At 58.9% G+C, this 13603-nt stretch overlaps 1 protein-coding gene across 1 annotated transcript in view; it reads left to right on the top strand.

Moving 5' to 3' along the window:
• Window positions 1–203: 203 nt before the first annotated feature.
• Window positions 204–13603, top strand: part of SDC3 (syndecan 3) — a 36074-nt gene continuing 22674 nt past the window's right edge. Inside the window, exon 1 of the mRNA XM_054691003.1 lies at window positions 204–353. Within this exon, the coding sequence (XP_054546978.1) occupies window positions 216–353 (138 nt within the window). The 5' untranslated portion in view covers window positions 204–215. The remainder of the gene's footprint in view (window positions 354–13603) is intronic.

Genomic DNA, 13603 nt, shown 5'->3' with positions numbered 1-13603 from the left:
CCTCCTCCTGCTCCGCCCGCGCTGGGGGCGGCCCGGCGGCGGCGCACGCTTCCTGCGGGCGCGGCCGCTGTGGGCGCGGAGCTGCGAGGCGGAGCCGGCCGCGGAGCCGGAGCCCGAGCCGAGCCGCGCGTGGGTCCAGCCGCCGGGCCGCGCCGCCGCCGAGCAGCCGCCCCGCGCGCCGCGCCTCGGGAACAAAGGCGCCCGCCGCCGCCGCCATGAAGCCTGGGCCGCCGCACCGCGCCGGGGCCGCGCACGGGGCAGGCGCCGGGGCCGGGGCCGCCGCCGGGCCCGGGGCCCGCGGGCTGCTGCTGCCGCCGCTGCTGCTGCTGCTGCTGGCCGGGCGCGCCGCGGGGGTGAGTGTCGCGCGCCCGGACCCCGCGCCGCCCCCGGCCCCTCCCCCGGGCCTGGCGCCCCTCGGCTGCGCGCCCCCCCCGCCGCCTGCCTCCGGGGGCGCCCCCCTGGCCGGCCGCCTCGGGGGACGGGCGCCCCCGCTGCCGGGGCGCCTGGTTTGGGTGCCCGGTTTTCCCTGCCCCTGGGGACCCCTTCCCGGAGGGAGGCCAGGGCGGGAACCCGAGCGCGCGGGGCGTCAGCGCTGCGCCCCCGCCCCAGCGGCTCGGGGGAGCGGCCCCCTCCGGGGCGGAGCGGGGTCCCGGCCCCGCTCGAGAGGCCGGGGGGCCTGACGGCCGGCGGGGGGTCGCCGGGCGCGGGGCCCGGGCTGGGTGTGTCTTGGGTCTCCATCGAGCGTGGGTTTGGCTTCGTGGGTGTGCCCAGATCGCGGCCACTTTTAGGAAATCGGGTCGGTTCCCCCTGCTGGGGAGGGTGTGCATTCGGCTCTGCGCGAGGCCGGCGAAGGTAGTGGGGCTCCAGAGAGGGGGAGGGGTGAGGGTGACTTGTGTGAAGGTGACCCGAGAGGGTGAGTGAGGGTGACCCTGTGTGTGTCCACCTCAGTGAAGAATACTGGGACCTGTGGGGTGTGCGCCCATGAAGGACGAGGAGCGAGGACGTGCCCACCGCATGGGTGGGTGTGTGGTGGTGTCAGGTTGACCCAGTGTGCGTGGTGTGTACCCAGCCGAGGGACCGGGTGGGTGACTGCTGGCCATGGCTGCCTGTGCCTGCAGGGAGTGAGTGTGTGGGGGAGACACCTCTGTGGTGGGCGTGTGCTTGGCCCCGGGAGTGTGTGCGCCTGCGTGTGTGTAAGTGCATGCACGATGTGCATGCAGGTGCGTGGGTGATCCTGTGCAGAGGGCATGGACCCCTGAGGGGATCCGAGAGTGTGCAGGTGGAGGTGTGTGTGTATGAGGTGACCGCTGAGTGTCCCTTTGAGTGACCACAGCATCTGTAGGGTTAACCTGCCACCCAGCTTCATTAGGGGGAGCAGGGGCAGGTGGGTATAAGGAGGAGCCCCTTTGATGGCACTGAGTCCTAAGTGAGTTCCCCTGTGGGCATGTGTCCAGGCCTTCAGCTGAGGTCGGCTGAGGCTTCTAGGCTCATCCTCCGGGTTGGTTCCAGTGGCCATGCCTGCTGCCCCTTTCCTCAGGCTATAAGGACCCAGGCCTCTCAGGTGACCCGGTACACACCCTGCCCCGCAGGTCTCCCTGGGCCTGAGTGGCAGCCTGTATAACGGGAGGCAGGGGCTTGGAGGTTGCTTCTTGGACTGGGGAACTGCCCATCAGCCGTCCCCTTCTGTGGGCAGCGAGCTGGGGAGAGGGAGGGCGAAACCCCAGGTTCCACTGTGCCCGGCTGTCTGGATGCCTCAGTCCTGACTCTCCCTGAGGTGGGGAGAGGAAAGGGGTTTCCTGGGAGATCCAGCCCACCCTAGAGGCTGGGTCACTTTATCAGCTACACTGTAGTGGAAGACAGTCTTTGCAATCAAAGACTTGGAGATCACACAGCCTTGGGTTCAAATCCTGCTACCACTACTGATTCTTGGTGTGACCTGGGCCAGTGATGAGCCACTTGAGTCCCCACTTCTCTGCAGAATGGGACTGATGACACTGTCCTCAGAGATTAGACCAGATGATGTGTGATGTGAAAAGGGGCTTCGGTCTGGCAGGAACCTGAGCTGTGTGACCCTGGGCAAGTCACATCCCCTGCTGAGCAGCTCTTTCTTATTCATGAAACAAGGCTAATTCACGCCCCAGGAGGTGGTGGAAGGAACTCAGTGAGGGCATCATGAAAGGCCTGGTGTGCAGTAGGGCCTCAGGGAGGTGGTTGCCCCTTGGACCTGAGGTCCAGATAGAGTGGGTGGGGTTCAGACCCTACACGTGGTGGAGATAAAGCAAGCCTATGGTCTGGGCTCTGGGGTCTGGTCGCAGAGGCTCTTGGTAGGCTTCCCTTGGAGAAGGAGGGCAGGGCTCCAGAGCAGGTTGGGGAGTCCCTCTCCTGGCCTCATGCCCCCCCACAGAGGACAGACTGGGGAGGCAGAGGGCTAAGGGGTAGTGCCCATGCTACAGCAGAGGAGGAGGGTGATACCTGTGGCAGGAGGGACAGCCCAGGAGAGCCCCAACCAGGATGGCTCTAGGGGTGACCTCCATGTGGGGGTCCTCTGAGGACATCACTGGGATAGGCCGTGGCTGGCTCAGGGCAGGGGAGGGACAAGATAACCCCTAGGTCTGCCCACCAGCCTGAAAGGGAGCATGTGTACCTGGTGAGGGTGGGAGACCCAGGGTCTCAGTGGGGATAGTGGTCCCATTCATGCTGCAGATGGTGACTTGTGGTGTGTGTGTCTCTCTTGGCATTTGTTTTGAGGAATCTTCTCTTCTGAGAGATCAGGTGACTAGGACTCTGAGGGACAACTGCCTTCAGTGCTACCTTGGTCACCACCTACAAAGTCTTTAAGAGTATGGGAATCCTGGAAATTTTAGCTTGGAAACATGTTCTTTTAGAAGTTGGGTCTGGAAGGATTATAGGTGTCAGTCTTGTTTGAATATTCCCAGTGATGGGAGTTCACTGCTTTGTGGCTGTGTGACCTTGTGACAGTTACTTAACCTCTCTGTGCCTTCATTTCCACCTCTGTAAAATGGAAAGAATATGAGAATGAAAGCCATGCTATGGAAAGCTCTTAGCTCAGTGCCTGGTACATAGTAAGCGCTCAATACATGTTGATTTCTTGTTCTTTTGCAAGGTTGGAATTCTGTCCTTGGGAAGTGGTGGGGATCTCCTCTGGAAGCTTGAGGGAACCTGGGGGGAGAGAGGGGAAGTCAACTGGGTAATTCTTTTGAAGCCCCACCCTGGAAGTGGGGCTGCTGGTGGTCCCTGCTCCCCTATTTCAAGGTCCCTCCCTACTCCTCTCTCCTCTAGCTCTGGGTGACTGTGAGCCTTTTTTTAGAAGGACAAGATTGTCCTCACTGTAAGTATGAAAAGTTGGGGACCCTGGGACTGATCCTAGCCAGGTCCCAAAACAAACACCATAGGGCCTCTGGGGAGGGTCCCCTGCCGTGTGATTGTGCATGAGGGATTTTCTTTTGTTTCAGCTTCCTCATCTGTAAGATGGGAATAGTAGCAGTGCAGGCCTCATAGGGATGTCGTGAGAAGAAAATGAGCTCCGGGGGTGGACTGAGCACAGCCTGCCCCATAGAGAGTTCTTGGATAAGGCCTTTCTAGGAGGGGTTAGGGAAGGCTTCCTGGAGGAGGAGGTTTTGCTCTAAGGTACAGGGGCAAGGTGTAACTTGCCCTGACCCTTCACTCTCTTACCTGTCAACTGTGAACTTGCAGGACTGTTAAGGGTGCACAATATCTTCCAGGAAGAGTTGGGATTGGAATCCCCCTGTTTTCTGCTCCCTGGGGAGTAGCCTGGTATCTCCAGCTATGGATTTGGTGTGCTTTTTGTTCTCTAGTGCTAGAGATGGGTGTGGGATTGAGCTCTACTGGAGGAAAACAGTTAGGCTTTTTGAAAACAAATGGCTCCTTCCACCTCCTGGATTGGGATTTGGGGTCCCTGGGGCCCCAGGGCAGCTCTAGGCATGGGCTCTGGAAAAAACCTGGGTAGCAGAGGGGTCATTCTGAAGGGGAGACACAGCTCTCCCCAGAAATCAGGTCCTGGAAGCCTCTCTCCCACCTCTCCTATTGGAGCTGGGACCTCTCCCCCAAACTACTTGGGGAACAGAGATGGATCATTCCAGAAGGGACTACAAGAGGATTCCTGAAGGCTGGAGCAGACTGTAGGCAGCTGGGGTCAGGCAGTGGTGAAATCTTCACCCCCTGGCCTGGCGTGGCCTGAGGGCATGATTTGGGAGACAGCCTTCATCCTCCAGCTGCTGTTGCTGGATCCTGGCTTCCCAGCGTTTTGTATATTGGCTCGTTTAATCCCAGGATAATCTTTTATGGCAAGGATTATTAGAACCCCCATCTTACAGATGAGGAAACTGGGGCACAGAAAAGTTGAATGTCCCTCAAGGTCACACAGCTGGATTGGCCCAGGGCCTGGCAGACCAAGTCCACCCGCCCTTACTGTGTGACTTCCAACAAGTTACTTCAACCTTCTGGGGCCTCACTGGCCCCTGCTCCCTAAATTCTGCCCACATTACTATTACCTGTTTCATAAGTGCCTGCTTTTTACCAGGCTCTGGGCCAGGCATGTCCATATCTTACCTCATTTAATTCTCCCCCCTGACTTGGGGGTGGGTGACATTCTTCTCCAAGAATGCTCTTCCAAGCCTCATGGGGCTGTCCTCCGTGGAACCAGCTACTGGGGCGCTCATGGGAATGGATGGAGAGAGCTTGCTGACTGAAGGAGTGTCGGTGAGACTGTGCGTGTGGGGGGCTCTTGTCTGGGTCATGTGGTGATGCACAGGAGATGGGAAGCATCCAGACCCTCAGCTTGCGAGGAGTCTAAAAGGCCTCCATCTCCCTGGACTTGCTCTGAAAGTCTTGTGCATTGAGGCTCACTCCCTGCAACAGTGACCCTGCCTTTAACCCTCTCTGCCCAGTAGAGATTTGTGTGGAGTCCAAATCTAAGTTCCTGCTGCCCCATCCCTTAGTCCTGGCCTCTTACACCTAAGGCTCTTTCTGGCCTCAGTGACTGAGGCACAGAGACTGGGGGTGATTTGGTGAAAGTTGCACAGCAGTCAGGAGCCATATCAGAAATTGTTTTTTTGTTTTTTTTTTTGCTAGAGGCTGAGCTCCCTGGGGCAGGCTCTGTGGCTGCCTTATTCTCCATGAAGCCCTAGAGCCCACTTTGTGCCTGGCCCAGAACTGAGTGGTCTGAATGAATGAGAAGTGAATGAATGAACGAGGAGGAAGCCAGGACTTGGAGCTTTGGTGCCCAGGCCGAGGCTTTGTGTTCTCTCCCGTGGAGGTGGGCTGGGGACAGTGAGGCTGGCAGAGTCCTGCTGGGTCAAAGACGTGTGCCAGCGGGCTGGGAGGCGCCAGGGGCCTCATGGGTTGGGCCTGTGGTCTGAGAGCCAAGGTGTGGCCACCACCGTGTCTGGGTGGGACAGAGCGCTGTGGCTCCAGGCTCCTGCCCAGCTGCCAGGAGCCCTGTGATTTTGCATCTGGGGGCAGGGTTTGCCAAGCCAGGAGCTGTCTTGGGCTTCGCCTCTTGCTCTCTCTCCCATCAGGGAGTAAGGACTGGGCTGGCCTGGAACCAGTTTGTCTTGCTGCCCCTCCAGGCCTCTGTGCCCCAAAACATTCCACCACATTCTGGGAACATCAGACCTGGCCTGGTAAATATTTGTGGACTGACAGCCCACACCCCCTTGCCTTGGCTTCCAGCCTCTTAAAGATTCTAGGAGGCTGGGTAGCCTCCACTTCCCGCCCCTTCCTCCAGAGCAGGCCCTGGCCAGAGGGGCGGCCTCTCCCTTCCCCCACTGACCAGGCCTAGTCTCAGCGCCAAACAGGAAGCAGTGATTACAGGGGGTGACTGAGCACAGTGGCTGAGGGCCCGGCTGGGGGATGGGTGGGGATGGCCCTGACAGATGATCTGGCCCCTTCTCTGAGTGTGGCGGCAGCGAATGCCTGTGCTGACTTTTCCTACCCGGCACGGAGTGAGCGCTCCTCCAAGCCCAGCTGGTTGGTGGCTGCCTGCTCCCCACCACTGGGTCTCCACCTGGGCCTTGGTGCACGTCTATTTTGGGGTCTCCAAGCCTGAGGGTGTAATTTGAGGTAGTTGAAGGGCCGGGGACTCTCGAGCCAGTGGAACCAAGGGTGAAATCCTGATTCTGAGAATTTCTTCCTATGTGACCTTGGCAAGTTCACTTAACTCTTTGAAGCCTCGATTTCTTCTTCTTTAAAATGGAACAAAGAAAACCTTTGCCTCAGAGTTTGACAATGAGCAACATGCAGTGGCCGAGCACCTGCTGGGTGGGCTGCTCCTGCAGATGGGGCTTTTTCCCATTTACCTCTTGGGGGTCACTCTTTTCCTGCCCCTCTCTTAGTCTCATTGAAGAATTGCTTTTGGGGGTCGGGGTTAAAGTTTTCCCTTGGAGAGTGTGGAAACCAAGTCTGAGTGATCGTGGATGACCCAAGGCAGAAGCCTCAGGGTGGGGCGGCCCTGAGGGGAGCACTGAGGCCAGGACTTTGCAGCTGGAGCAGGCAGGATTTGGGTCAGATTAGAGGAAGCACTTTCCAGTGGCACAGCCTGCAATCTTTGAAGAGAATCTGGAGCCCCAGAGATGGCCTGGGGCTTTGCCCAAGCTTGAGGCAGGTTTCCAGCTGTAGGTGGTCTCACTGAGCCTCTGACTACTCTGAGGCTGATGGCTTTCCCATCATTTTGGAGACGGCTCAGAGATGTTAAGACACCTGCCACAGCTCACACAGCTCAACTCCTTCCCACCCCACCCCAACCCTGCCCCAACTTGCCCCTGCTCTGAGAGTAGCGAGCAGGGTCTGGGCTAGTCTGGGACCAGCTGATCTGTCCACCTGGTGGAGATCAGTGCTCAGTTGCTCCCACTGCTATGCTGGGGTTCAGTCAGCCCCCGTGACGACTTTGTCATCACCCTGCCCTTCAGAACTGGGGTTTTCTAAAATGAGTAGGTGTGGGGGTAAAATGCTAGTTAGGGCCTTCACCCTGGTTCTGAGATGGGTCAGTTCATACCAGGCTCCCCTAGAGCTTCCTGCCCTGCCAACCAGAACCCCCTCCATTCTGCCCCACCCCTAGCCCTGCTCACCAGCCCAGACTTTAATAAGGGTAATTTAGAATCAATCACCAGCGGGATCTGGGAAATCTAATTGCAGCAAACTGATTGCCAATTCGATTGCGGGCACCAGGGGGCTGTGGGTGGCTCATTAAGCCTGCCCCCTCCCTGGGCTGGGGTTTGGGGGTTGCTGAGCAGACGAGGCTCCTGGAGAGCTGGGGGGCTGTTACACTGGAAGCAGGGGAAGGATATTTTTGCTTCTTGGGGTGCCTAACAAAGTACACCCTGCCACATACACCCTCCAGGGTCCGAAGCTGGGGTGTGGCTGCCCTTCACTCACACCCTGTGAGTGGGCTCCACTTCCTGGGAACCAGGTTGCTGTTGAGGGCGGGGTGGGGGAATCTGCATCTGCCCTCAAGACCCCGCCTGGTTCAGGGAGTGGGGTCGGCTCCGAGCCTAGTGTGCGCTGTACACCAGGCACAGCTCTGGTGCGTAGCTCTGAGTGCGCAGCCTGCTTTATCTCAGCTCTCACCATGACCCCTGAGGAAGGTGTTGGTGCCCCTTTCACAGATGGGGACACAGAGTCCCAAGGCTAACCTTGTGCCAGCCTGCAGCTTGCCAGCATTTGGAGTCTGCTTCTGGGGATGCTGGTTGTCAGGGCCACCGAGCGGCCCGAGGGGCACATGGCTGTGCGTGCTCACGCAGGGGAAACCTTTTGATGAACTGACTCAGTCATTCTGTAAATAGCCCCAGCTGTTTGCTGGCCCCAGAATGGGGCTGCGCTTTGTAGGTGTGTTCCTTGTGTGTCCTGCGTCCTGTCCGCCAGCTGGGCTCAGGTAGGTGTGTGTTTGTGGCAGGTGTGTTGTGCCTGTGGGAGGTTGCAGGGGGGGGCATTGAAGAGAAACAGGAGGGAGCCCTGCCACCCCTTCTGAGGCAGGTTTCAACCCTAGCTCTGCCACAGAAGCTGGTAAACCTGGGCAAAGACTCCTCGACTCAGCCTCAGCCTCCTCTTCTGTCAAATGGGCCCACCCGGCCTGGCTCACTGGGCAGGGGTGGGGAGCAGTGCTGCGTGAGGTGCAGCTAGTGAAAAGGAAGCTGCTGCTGGAGAGAGTTACTGTTTTGCTTATTTTAATAATTAGATTTTCCCTAAATTTGCTGCATCCTGCTGCTGACTTGTTGAGTGACCGTGGGCCACTCCTTCCTGCCCCTGCCTGCACTGCCACATCTGTAACTTTGGGGCGACGGGCCTGGGGGCCTGGCTGGGAGGGCAGCAGGCCTGTGTGTCTCTGGGGCTCCTCCTGGGCCAGGGTGGGGCCGCCCCTCTCCCTTGTGCAGCTGCTCCTCCAGGCCTCGGGGACACCGTCAGGCAAATCCCCGCCAGCTGGGTGGTGAGTCCGTTTCTTGGTCAAACAAGGAGCCCCGCGCAGTCCAGAATCTGGGGCTTTGTTCCCACTCTCCTGCTGACCTGCCAGTTTCCAGCCGCCATTACAGGCGGCCCGTCTGTTTCTGGCCTGTGTGCTAGGGACCCCTGAGAGGGCTCAACTTGGTTCTTGACCTCAAGAAGCTCCAGTTAGGTGAGGGCGGGAACCAGCACCCGAGAGGTGTTGAAGGGGTCCGTTGGAGGAATGAAAGGTTGGATCTGACTTTGGAGAACCGGGAGGGTGGGGAGGGCCCCATGAGGAGGCAGCACATCCCCAGGCAGAGGGATCAGGGCGGGCACAGGCTCAGAGGTGGGAAAGGGTGTGATGTACTAGGGAGCTAAGTGTTGCTTGGAGACTTTCGTGTCTTGCGTTTAAGATATTCGCTGGGTGCCCACTTCCATGCCATGGGGTATTCTGGCGCTCAATGGTGGAACCCAGCCTCCTCCCTTTGCCCCCTGCACCTGCCCTGCCATCACCCAAGACTCTTGGTGTTTTTGGGGGCTCAGGGCACAGTCAGCATCTCCCTCGACTTCATGTCCATCCATGCGCTGTTCCTTCTCCCTGGACTGTCCCCTTCTGCGTGAACTCCTACTCATCCTCCGCAGCCCGGCACAGACGTCCCCTCATCGGGGATTCCTTTACCCTCCCCTCTTGCCAACTCCCAAGCCCCTCCTCAGCCTCTCTGTGCTTGAGGGTTCTTTGCCAGGGCTGCTCTGTGTCTGGTTCCCCGCAGAGTCAAGTCGTTACCACCTCCGAGTCCCCACTTGGATACTGGTTGCAGCAACAGCTCCATCCTGACATCATCTCCCTTTTCAGCCCTCACTCACCCTTGTTATTTTGCTTCATTTCCCAAATTCTGACATCCTACATTATTTCCTTTTCATGCTTTCACACATCCTCACAGTTTCACTTCTGGTTCTCCCCTGTTGCCACACCTTATCCTTTTCTCCCTGTTCCCTGCTCATGTGACCCCCAAGTGTGGAGGAGAGGAGGGTGGGGACTGGCAGCAGGGAGCTGTGGGGTGGAGGAGGACGCAGAAGGGGACTTTCCCCTTCTAGAAGGTGGGCATACTGGACTCATTCTTGGTCATAAGGGATCCCCTCCACCCTGCCTCCCTCCCCTCCCTCCTGCCCGCCCTCTCCTCTGTCTGCTCCCTGCTCTTCTTTCCCTGCTTGCTCCCACCCTTCTCTCTCCCTTCCCCTGCTGCGGCTCCCCAGAGGTCTCTGCTCCCCTCCCTGGCTCAGTGGGCCGGGACCCAAGGGATCCCCTGGGGGATAGGCGTCTCAGGGACTGAGGGGATGGGTAGGGTCTGGGTAGACCCTTTATTCCTTCCCCTTTTGCCTAGACCCTCCCCCCATGCCCTTCATCTGCCCCTCCAGAAATATGGCTCTAGGGCCGAGAGCTGCAGGAAGTGAGCCCAAAGGCTGATGGATGGAGCTTGGCTGTTCAGGGTCCCCCAGGACGGTGGCCTCTGGGAGGCCTCTGGAAGCTGGGCCCTGGCTTGGCTGAATCCTGCTCATGTGATGTGGGGAAGCTTGGAGACTTGCTGGGAACTGTCTCAGACCCAGAAGGAGGGGTTCCAGCTCAGTGTTTGGGGGTGCTCTGCAAGGTTGTGGTTAAGCCCAGGGGGAACATTTTCCTATGTGGAGCTAAGATTACATTTCAGTTTAGGACTCTGGGTAGGGTTGGGGTTTGTGTGTGGATTTGTGAGTGTGTGTGCGTGTGAGTGCGTGTGCATGCGTGTGATGGAGTCATCTGGGTATCTGTGGAGGGAAGTGCCTTTGTAACCCATTCCTTTGTCTTCAGCTGTTTGAGTGGTTCATGTGTGAGGCCAGGCCAGGCCAGATGGGATCAGGAGTCCCCACACTGCTGTCTCTCCCCTCCTCTTAGCCATAGATGGCCTCCCCCAATACTGTGGGTGCCTGTGGATATTAGCAGCTCCTGGGAGAATAGTGGAGGCAGTTGGGAGACCCTCTCCCTACCTCAGGAGGGTCGGGACACGTGCAGCATAAAAATGCACACTGCGTGGGCCCATTTGTGTGCGTGAAGGAGCGTGCAGACCTGAGCTCACACCGTGTCCCGTATGCTTGCACGGAGATAGACCCGAGCACACCTGAACACACTTGGGCACCCAGAGGCAGGTGTCGTCTCATGTGTCCTCATGCCACATGCAGAGCCCGTGCACACACACAGCACACCGACCCACACGGCACCTGAGACGTCCTGCAGGGTGTACCTGCAAGTGCACCCAGAAATACTTCCAAATGTGCTTGCACACATGACCCTGCCAGCCTGTACACACACACACACACACACACGAGTTTGTGCACACCAGTACTCAGAGCTGCCAGAAATGTGCCCGTCCTTAATCCTAGCTCTTAATCCCAGAGTCTGGGAGCCCAGGCCAGAGGGGCAGCTGGTTATCTGGCTCCTTAGGGGTGATTAAAGCAAGGGCAGGAGGGGGTACCGGGGAGGGGGACCCGGGGCCTTGTCTTCTGTCTGACCTCCGGGCACACTGCAAGTTAAAACTTGGGTTCCTTCAGAGATTCTGTTACATGTCACTGACCGCACCTGGGGTACCAACGTGCTGGGGAGAAGGGCGAGGCGTGTGCCGGGTCAGAGGCTGGGGAGGCAGCCCCTTCATGTCGCCCCCTGCCCGGTGTGGGACCTGAGTTGAGTCTTCAGCGGGGGCACTCCCGGGGTCTCTGGGAACCTGGTCTTTGGACTAAGTGGGATAATGGGGCCGGCTGGTGATGCCCAGGAAGCAGGGTGAGTGGGGTGGGGGGGGGGGTGCTGCCAGCAGGGAATGAAGCTGAGCTGGGCTGCAAATGCCGGGGCCCCGGGGGCATGGGGAAGCACACAGGGCGATGATGGTGCTGCCATATCCCGGGCGTGTTCTGGGTGGGGGTCAGGGCTGCCGAGTGGCTGCAGCAGCTGGAGAGCTGCCCTGCCCGGGGCCAGCAGTGCTCCTGCGGAGGCGTGCGCTGAGGTCTTGAGAGGGTGCTCCTGGCGGGAGGGCTGGGTGATGGGGACAGCTGGTGGCGGGACTGTCGCTAGCCTGCTGTGGAGGGAGCGACAGCCCACACTACCAGGGCACTCTCGCGGTACCCGGAGTCCCCCCATCCCGTCCCTCTCCTACCCCCACCTCCCTCTGTCTCAGGCCGGGTTAGGTATGGGTCTTTAAGGGGGCCCTGTGCTAAATGGTGGGGAGAGGGTGGTGTGGACAGCAGCTCTGACTGGACCTCCCTGTCAGCTGCCCGGTAGGCGTGGGGCCTAGGGCCCCACAGCTGGCTCCCAGGCACCAGCCTCCACGCAGCCCACCATGACTCGTGACCAATGGTGGTAACTGTGGGGTGCAGTGGCATGAGGAACCTCTTTCCTGATGTCTGGCTCTGCGCCCTGCTTTTCCAGTGCAGGCCCTTCTCCTGACGGGCTCTCTCTGCTGCAGTTCCCAGGCGGGGCCGCTTGGGACTCCTTACCCAGACCTCCTGGGACCCTGCTTCGGCCTGGGGGCTGGAGTTCCCCTGGCGGGGCTCCCTACAGGGAGGGGTGTGCGGGTGTGTGTGGGGGCTCTGGTGGCAGGAGCCCAGGGCTGCTGCTGCGCCTGCTGCAGTCTCAGGCCGCAGGCCAGCTGAGACCCAAAGCGCTGTTTGTTCAGGGAAGTCACTTCCAAGTCAAGTGCGAGGAGAGGAGGGCTCGCCTCCCCCTTCGGGCCCCTAGGTCACCGGTGGGTGTTAGGCCTCTGAGCTCTGGGGAGGACTCTGCTGGAAGGTAGCGCCCATGGCAGTGCCTGGGAATGGCCTGCAGGGGGCTGGGGGAGAGCAGAAGAGGCTCTGGGGCTTTTGGTCTCCCTGTGCCCTGTAGCTGGGATTGAGGGCTGAGGGATCGGGTCAAGTTCTTGGCTTCCTCTCCTCGGGATCCTTCGTGCCCCTTGCAGTGCTGTGAGATCACACCCCCCCTACTCCCCACACCTTTCAGTGACCAGATGAGGGGCCAGGGGTGAACTAGAGGCAGCAGACTAAGGGGTTCAGGCTTAACATCTAATTCCATCTGGGAGGGGTGTTGGGGGACTGAGCACCTGTCTTACAAGGCCTGGCAGCTCGTGCCTCAGCCCAGCCCTCGGGACAGAGGGGCCTCTCTGCAGAGACTGGGGAACGGAAACCGGCTGGGGCTCCACGGCTGCCAGCTGGGCTGGGCGGAGGCTGGTGCCTGGGAACTAAGCAGAGGTGGGGCGGGGCTGAGGAGTGGGCTGTGGAGATATGTGTGTCCTCATCACTTCCCTAGGCTGCCGGGGGAGACGGTGCAGGGGATAGATAGACTTGTCTTCACATCAAGAGGTGCTTCACCACTGAGCCCCGGACATGCCTGCCCCCTTCCCTGGCAGGGGCTTATCCTCGTGGTGGGGGCATAGCAGAGTCACTGAGGGCTAAAGCTAGAGACGCTGGGGTGGAGAGAGCAGATACTCTGGCCAAACCTGCCCCTTCAGGTGGGCCCACCTGACAAAGTGGACATTGGCAAGCCCAGAGGAGGCTGTTGCTCTCCCACTGTGGTCTGCAGAGTCAGTGTTTGTTCTTCTGGAGGTGGGAACTAGGAGGCATCCCCTGGGCTAGATTGAGGGATGGGTAGCTGGGAGAAGGGGTGAGCAGGGATACGGCTCACCTCTCCTGAGTATTTGAATTAGAAAGTCAGAAAATAACAATTGTTGGTGTGGATGTGGAGAAATCAGGTCCCTGGAACACAACTGGTGGGAATGGAAAATGGTGCCGCCACTTTGGGAAGCAGGCAGTTCCTCCGAAGGCTCTGCTGTGTGACCCTAAGCAAGTTTCTCACCCTCTGTGATCCTTGATCTCGCATACATTCATTTTTTTTTAACAAGAGCTTTATTGAGATTTCACTTACCACATAATTCACCCCTCTAAAGAGTGTAATTCAGTTTTTATAGTTCATCCAATTCAATTTAGTGTGTTTACAAAGTTGTGTGACCATCACCACTTCTACACGTTTTTATCACACTCAAAAGAAACCCTATACCTATTAGCAGTCACTTCTATTTCTCCCCAACTTCCCAGTCCTAGACAATCAACCTGCTACAAATTTGTTTATCCTGAA

Source organism: Talpa occidentalis, unplaced genomic scaffold (assembly GCF_014898055.3).
Source record: "Talpa occidentalis isolate TD23 unplaced genomic scaffold, MPIMG_talOcc4v2.1 talOcc4.9, whole genome shotgun sequence".
Taxonomy (NCBI): Eukaryota; Metazoa; Chordata; class Mammalia; order Eulipotyphla; family Talpidae; genus Talpa; species Talpa occidentalis.
The sequence above is the reverse complement of the archived record's forward strand: the minus strand, read 5'-3'. Positions and strand labels throughout refer to the sequence as shown.